Source organism: Girardinichthys multiradiatus, chromosome 12 (assembly GCF_021462225.1).
Source record: "Girardinichthys multiradiatus isolate DD_20200921_A chromosome 12, DD_fGirMul_XY1, whole genome shotgun sequence".
Taxonomy (NCBI): Eukaryota; Metazoa; Chordata; class Actinopteri; order Cyprinodontiformes; family Goodeidae; genus Girardinichthys; species Girardinichthys multiradiatus.
This window is the reverse complement of record NC_061805.1, coordinates 19,201,370-19,209,536: the sequence shown is the minus strand read 5'-3', so window position 1 is coordinate 19,209,536 and position 8,167 is coordinate 19,201,370. Positions and strand designations below refer to the sequence as shown.

The 8,167-nt window shown below is 37.8% G+C and overlaps 1 protein-coding gene across 2 annotated transcripts; it reads right to left on the bottom strand.

Moving 5' to 3' along the window:
• Positions 1 to 1,985: 1,985 nt before the first annotated feature.
• Positions 1,986 to 8,167, bottom strand: LOC124877938 (zinc finger protein 271-like). 2 transcript variants are annotated; one of them, XM_047381582.1, is made up of 4 exons: positions 7,910 to 8,167; positions 6,937 to 7,137; positions 6,325 to 6,804; positions 1,986 to 5,656 (listed from the first exon to the last, which is right to left on the bottom strand). In XM_047381582.1, exons 1-4 carry the CDS (start codon positions 8,079 to 8,081, stop codon positions 4,824 to 4,826), a joined length of 1,686 nt encoding a protein of 561 aa, XP_047237538.1. In that variant the 5' UTR covers positions 8,082 to 8,167; the 3' UTR covers positions 1,986 to 4,823. The 2 variants fall into 2 exon arrangements, with proteins under 2 accessions (XP_047237538.1, XP_047237537.1); XM_047381581.1 differs by having other exon boundaries at positions 6,325 to 7,137.

The following is an 8,167-nucleotide window of genomic DNA, read 5'->3' as shown; positions in this document are numbered from 1 at the left end:
AATCTAAAATATATGAATGTTAAATTTTCATCATTACATTATGGAAAATAATGAACTTAACACAATATGCTAATACTTTGAGAAGGACCTGTAGGTCTGTAATTTTTCGAGTCATCTCAATCAACACTTCCTTAAATAATTTGGTTGGGATTGAGTCTAACATACAAGTTGAAGGTTTAGATGAAGCTAATATTTTTGATAACTCAGGAAGCTCCACAGGATCAAAACAGTCCAAACACATATGAGGCTCTACAGTTATTTCCAATGTTGTCTCACTTACTGAGGAGGAAGTAATCATCTTCGAGAGTATGTCAAAGATTTTCTTTTTAATAGAATCAATTTTATTTTGGAAGAATCCCATAAAATCATGACTGCTAAGAGCTAAGGGAATGGATGGCTCAACAGAGCTATGACTCTGTGTAAGTTTAGCAACTGTACTAAAGAGAAACCTAGGATTTATACTCTAAAGCAGTACATTCCATTGCAATACATAAAATTTGTTAGCTTATCAATGGGGTACTTTTATGTAAAATCATAAATATGCTTGTATTCCTAGGAAGGTTTTTTACCCTAACGCTTTACCTAATAATCATAATGTAACAAATTTAATTAAGCCTTTAACTAAATGGAGTTATTATCTTCCTAAACTGATTATGCAATTTTTTATTTTATTTTTGTGACCCCGCTCTCAAGATGCAGCTATTATTTGGTCCAAATTCTGCCCCCAAAGTATATTATAAGTCCGTAGAAAATCAATACTATCCATTCTTTAAGAAAAGCAGTCATAAAGAGTAATGTCTACCATCAAACAAAAGAACTAATGGTACTGCTGGGCAATGTTTGTTTTTGTTTTTTTTCTTTTTTGCATCAACTCAGCCCCGATTTTTACACTTTTGGGTAGGACAAAAAAAAAAATGCTTTCTATAGATTTTTGAATGTATATTAGCTGACTGTAGTATGTAAACCCTTAAATCGCTGGACACCCAAGAAATTCCAGTTGCTGGAAGGCCACCTGCTAGTATAAGACATCAAAACAACAAGCTTAGTCCTAAAACGATTCAGCTGTGTTTAAAATGGAGTGGAAATCACAAGACTACCTCTTATGGTGTGGTAAAAAAAAAGTCTAATATATAGTGCAATACTTCACTAGAAAATTTATTACAGAAACAAATCGCATACATACACTTTTGCAGGTAAGAACTTAAATTTTGGGAGAATTAGTACAAATATTTACTCGTATTCATTGTCTTCTGCTTTATCAGGGTCGCGGCAGCAGACTTGGAGACAACCAGACTTCCCTCTCCCCAGAAACCTCCTCCAGCTTCTCCAGGTGGAGCCCAAGGCATTGGTCCAGTTTTCCACAGCCAGGACAAAAACCACACTGCTCCAGCTGAAGCCGAGGACACTCCGAGTCACCAGCCTCTGCTTCCACCAGGGAAGGCGTGACGGCAAAATTGATCACATACCCGTCAGCCGCTGATATAATTGCTGATTATAATATGTTCTATATTATTTGTATATTCAATTACTTAAAATGTATACTACTGTATCTTGGAATTTGAGCTGTTTTTGAGTTAAGCTAAGCCCTAATGTTTCAGGATCATAATAGTACCTCTGTTGAAAAGTATGCTATGTATGCCTCATATTTTATTCAGGCCCCCAAAGTCTGAAAAAAAAAAAACATTGTTAGATGCAATCACAGCTGTAAGTCTGAACTTGATCAGACGTCTTGGATTGCCCTGTATTTAGATCCTGCCAGCTTTCCTGTCCAAGCTGAATAACCGCATTCCCAAAACATGATGCTGCCACCACTATCTTTCATTGTCTAGATGGTGCATTCAGGGTCATGTGCAGTGTTAATTTTCAGTTAAAGGCTGCTAAGCATTGTATCTAATTGGAATAATAAAGGGATGAGAGTAGATCAGTAAAGACAATAGTTTTGTGTTTCAAAATACCTGAAATAAAGAAAAAAAGACAAAACAGGATCACATTATTCTCAAGTTTATTCAGGCACCAGCCAGGGTATACTCTTTTAACATTTTGGTCCATGTTGTTTAACGTAACATCTAATCATAGTACGGTATCAATGTAGAAATTATAATCGGAATAACAATACCTCAAAAATAAACTCAAATGTAGAACTGGAACCGAAGCTGCAGACAAGATAAGTTCCACAAATTCTCCATCTCATTTCTTGGTGTTCTTATAAACAATGCAAAAAAATTCTTCCAACATATTTTTAAACTTCCATTAATAAGTAATTAATTTTCTAAGAAGAGGACATTTCAATAAACACTGCTACTCGACAAACAATCTACACCATCAAGATAAATACAGTAAATATGCTTTATTCAGCTTTTGAAACCTTTGGACTCTAAACATTTCATCATTATTCCTCACAGTATATCTTACATTCACTTTATTTAGGCACATTACAGAAGTCCAACCTGCTTCATAAACTGGTTTAACAAACACACGGGTTCTCAACACATCAGTCTTGAACTTTGTTTTTGACACAAGGTCCATACACCTTTCTAGAAAACGGTCTCGGAGATGGTCCGAAGCTGCATTTCTGGACATTTGCTCTTCAACAGGGTGTCTGTATAAGCTTTATTTGCACAGCTGGTAATGTCACATTAGTAATTTCACTGTCCTTTGAACTCACAAAGTCACAAAAGGGATAGTTCTGCTTATACAACATTTGACAATACAATCTTATCAAAGACAGACATAACATCAGTTAGTGTATTTTGTGCGTTCTGAATAAAAAAAAGGATCTGTAACAGGACGCTAGAGAGAAGTTTAAAAGGAAATGTAACATAAAGTACATGAAAACATCCTGAACATTTCTGACAAGCAGGGCAACTTTTCTTTTTTTAAAGATGCCCATTAATCTGCATTAAACCTAAACTATCACCGGGTCTGACTCTGTTCATTCCTATTGAAAAAAATCAAATAAAGATTTGGACCAACTTTTTTCATTTTATAGTCACAGCATACATCTCCAAGATGCAGCTGCAGAAAATTGGCCAGCATTTAGAGTTCGACTGGTGACATTAAATTAGAAGGAAGGAAGAATCTTTGTTTTTACTGCAGTCTGAGGGCAAAGTGGCAGTACTATCTGGCCCTTCAAAAATACATTATTAGTCACAATTCCAAAAACTTTGTAATATCTAGTTTGATGAATCCCAATACATGGTTTGGTAACAATGCTCATATCGCAAAAAGGGTCACATTCCTTATTTTAAAGTATTTCATCCTCATAATAAACATTAGTTCTTTTCAGCAAAGAAAGAAAATAGGGAATTATATTTAAAATGTCCATGGACATTAGTATCATTATCGTTTGTTCTTGAGAAGCTTAGAAATGTTGTCTACTGACATCTACGGCAAGTCTGAACACTGTTTAAACAACATGGCCACATTTATTGGCAACTCAGGCAAAGATTCGTAAAAAGTCTTCTTTTTCTGTAATAATTAATTTGCCTAGTTATCTTTTGCTGCAGTAACATAATCTCAAATACACATTTACGAAAAATCTAAACTTTAACTGGAATACATTAAGTGCGGAAATAAAATTCCACGTTCAGAAATAATTGTTTAACAAAATGATCGGTGGCAAAATTATTAGTTACTCTAGCCGCCTGTTTCCATTAGGCCCCATCTATAGGTCAACAGGTTGTCAGGGAGTATTGCCAGAAAAAAGCCAATTTTGTCCCACCAACTGAAATGCACCATATGGTATTTGCTAAACTCTACTAAAATTTAAGGTTCAATCTCTCTAGTTTGTTCAGTGTGAGTTTATGTTCAGGCAATACATTTATTTATGTTCAAACTTTTAACACATTTTTACCGGAGTTGCCATTGAATCAATGCCTGATGATGTATCGGCTCCTTCTCTTCGTAATTTTGAACAAAAAAAAGAAAAGAGGAAGGAGTTGAAGTTGCGGTAATAGAGGGATATGAGTTTAGGTCTGAAAGGGGGACCATGCTTGCTTGAGAATTTCAAACATGCTCTTAAATGTTTTAGTTCGCTACAACCCGAGATAAGCATGTTTTGCACCAGCTTGGAGAACTGGTTTAAAGTTAGACAGCAGCCCCAAACCAGAAGTGGAACCACAGTGGTGGATCCCCTCCCCTCCCCTCTTAATATACTTATTTTATACAAGCATAATATGCATATATGCTGTATAAATATAACCTACATACAGTAAAGTACACACAAATAGCGAGACATACCTATAAGCTTACTTACCTATGATAATTACCATGACGAGCGTATCTCAGTCTATATCCGTCTAAAACATACACCACGCTAGTTTTGAAGATGTGATTTAGCATTAGCATTTTACATTATCAGGGAAGCAATTATGCATCTATGTCGCAGGTGCTGCAATGCTTTCTTTATAGCAAACTTGAGAGTGAATCCACTGTGCTAAAAATCATATCTTTCTAAAATTTAAGCACCTAAGATTCCTATACATATCAAGCAAAAATAGACAACAAAAAAAATCAGAGAACAAAGCAGCAAAAGCTCAAAACATGCATGCTCACTATGACTGTCCTGTTTTCTACTCGCATGGAAGACTTTTACTACATGTAAAGTCACATTTGTTATGTTACTATTGTCACTTTCTGTTAGGTTGCAGCCCAGCTTCGTATATCTACAGTGAAATGCCTACAGGCATATTTTCCCACAGTGGATTGAGCTTCTTACCTCTAATGTTGATTTTTTATTTATTTTACTATTTACATGATATTGAAATCCACCCCCACATCAAGTTTGATAAACCTAGACGCGATGACCTGGGCAGGTTTTAAATCTAAAATCTTTCCCACATTTCACAGGAGTAGTCCTTTTTGTCTGTGTGCATCTTCATGTGAACCAGCAGACTGGACTGACTTTTGAGGCTTTTGCCGCATGTCTTGCAGGAATACGGCCTCTCTCCCGTATGTGTCCTGATGTGGCCATCCAGTATGGACTTCTGGCTGAACCTCTTGCCACAGACTTCGCAGGAATATGGCCTTTCGCCCGTGTGGATTCTCTTGTGAACGTTCAGTATGGATTTCTGGTTGAAGCGTTTCCCGCAGATGTCACAAGAAAAAGGCCTTTCACCAGTGTGGATCCGCTGATGGACCTGCAGGATGGATTTCTGGTTGAATCTCTTGCCGCAGATGTGACAACAGAATGGCTTCACTCCCGTGTGGATTCTGAAGTGTCTTATCAGTCTAGACTTAAACTGAAACACTTTCCCACAGGTATCACATTTATAGTCACACTTTTTACCCATGTAAGTGTTACAGGAAGTCTTGAACAGGATAGGATTATATACATTACAGATCCTGTGATTTGTCTTCTCTGGTTGTTTCCCACCTTGGTAATCTGATACAATCTCTACTGACTCTTCTTCTGATGGGTTCCTGTTGAGAGTTTGAGCCACACTGTGGTCACCTTTACTATGAGGAAGAGTCATCATAAACGTGTCCACCTCCTGCTTTAGCACAAACTGCTCCTTCTCCTGACCCGGGCAAAGGTCTTCCTGTTCCTCTTTGATTTTTGGAATCTCCAAGTCCAAGGCAGAGTTATGGTCAGGGTTATAGAGCTGCTGGTCAGCAAGAAAACTTTCTTCCTTAAAGAAAAGCGGCTGTGGAATGTCTGGAAAGAAAAGCAACAACAAAAGCAGGTAATTAATGTAGTGACAGAAAAGAGAGCTTGGTCAGACCTTGTGCAGGCTTTTTATGATTTATGCCACAGCCCCTCTAGAAACCTCAGGTCTACAAGCAAGGATGTAGTGTTAGTACCTAAGGAGAGAACTACAGAGCACAGAGGTGGGACAGGGGTAAAGCATGTGACCCATACACAGAGTCTGCAGTCCTCATTGCAGCACATCATCTTGTATCTGCTTGGAAAAGCCTAACATGCTGCATCAGATGACAATTTAGCAATTAGCTAGTGTCAAAATCTATTTAATTTGAAATAATAAACCCTTATGACAGTGAAATAATGCTCCATTCTGAGTAAGCATTTTATCAGACAAATGGCTTAGTTCTGGGCCATATCGCAGGCTGAGCCATAAACTATGAAAAATATCAAACAAGAATCTCTAAAAAATAGTTTTTTGTGTCATTGATGTGACAGATGCTGTTGCTTAGGTGAAATAGAGCACAAGACATCATTAAAAACAGTTACATAGATTGTAATTTGAGTATTGAATAGATATTAGGCCTCAGACAAACAATTATTATTCACATAACTTTATAATCTGCATTTAAATCTGTTGAATGATGACTTTAGCAGATACTTTTTAAGACTACGGATCTCACCTGAGTGCCATATGACATGAGAGTCCAGTTTTGATTTCTGCTTGAATCTTCGGCCACAGAAATCACAGGAATACGGCCTCTCGATTGAGTGGATTTTTTTATGAACATTCAATATCGACTTCTGGTTGAATCGCTTTCCGCAGACGTCGCAGGAGTATGGCCTCTCACCCGTGTGGATCCTCTGATGGACCTTCAGTATTGAGGTCTGGTTGAATCGCTTACCACAGGTGTGACAACAATACGGCTTTACGCCCGTGTGGATGAGCTGGTGCCGTATCAGCTTGGACTTATATGAAAATGCTTTCCCACAGGATTCGCACACAAACTCACAAATCTTACCCTTGTGAGTATAAACAGGTGTCTTGAACGTGACCGGACTATGTTCATTTATTCTGTGATGTCTTCTCTGCAGTCTTGTCTCTACTTGTCTGGTTAGTGCTGAGCCACCATCATTTACTTCATTCTGACCTTTGCTCACACCTTGAGAATAGTTACAGACAAGTTGATAATCAGTTTTATATTCTGTTACATTGGAAGCTTTAACAGATACTGTGTCTATGGACTCATTTTCCACTGGATTTGACAAGACAAACTGATCTACATTGTTGTCACCTTCATCAAAAGTGATACTTGGGAAAAGGGTTTCAGCTTCCTCTTTGAGCACAACTTCTCCATTGTCATGACTGGTGAAGGTCTCTCCATGAATCGGCTCGAGCTCTCCATCCTCTTGGTCCAAAATGGACTTCCTGTCCTTTTCGTAGAGCTGCAGCTCCGTGTGAATGTCCTTCACTTTAATGAAATGTTGTGGGAACTCTGGATGGAAAAGTGACACAAAAACAAGTCATTTAGATGAAAAAAAAATAATGAGCATATGCTTAGCCCCAAAATGCTAATTTAACAATCTATTTATCCCTGAATTTGTGTTTCTATATATGCAAATATGTTGCCACTTTACACCAAAATACTTCAATATATTTTAACCTGATTTCATCTAATAAAATGGGAAATGAACAGAAGTGAAGCTGCTATATAATCGGTGCCACTGGGCCCTCTGAACAATATCAGCAGGTAAGGTGGGTGAAGTGTCTTGCCCAAGGACACAACGACCGAGGCAGACAGACTATAGCTGTAGAAGATTATATTTACCAGGTAAACAAAAAAAACTTTTTTTTAAATAACTAAATGGTAGAGCATTTTTTTTAGCTCTGTATTGTTGACGTTATTAAGCAGTTTTTATTTAGGCACTAAAATACAGACATGAAACCAGCTGTTTTGAAACTCTGTTCCCCTGAAATAATGTGTTCCCCTAGTCACACAGCGCCGGTATTACACCATGGGGTTGCTACATGTATTTCACCATATAGTGTATTTCCACGGTGCTCTTTAGGTTTAGGAATGAGTCTTGTGATGTTAGGGTTAGTGGATGACACACTGGTGAGGAGAATCCGCTTGTGTGAGGAAAGCACACGGTGGTCACAGAAGGGGAACAGATTAATTATTTCGCACAGCATCTCTGCTAATTAAACCTAATTAATACCCCTACGATCTAGCATGTGTTCCAGCCCTGCTCTATTTCAATACAAACCTGTCCTGTGCAACTTTACTTGAGGTTTCCAGATGATAGTGAGCAGCCTGCGCTGACGGTTGATCTCTTCTTCGTAGTCGACAATAGTTTTTGCAAACACGCTAATTATCTCTTCAGCCGCGGCCGTCAGTCGCTCATTAACGAACTTCCTCAAACACGCAACTGAAGACATTGTTGTTTAATTTAAGGTGAACAATTTTTCCTGATCCGAAATGAGAACGCGATTTGTTTTTTGTTTTTTTGTTTACTTCCGCTGTG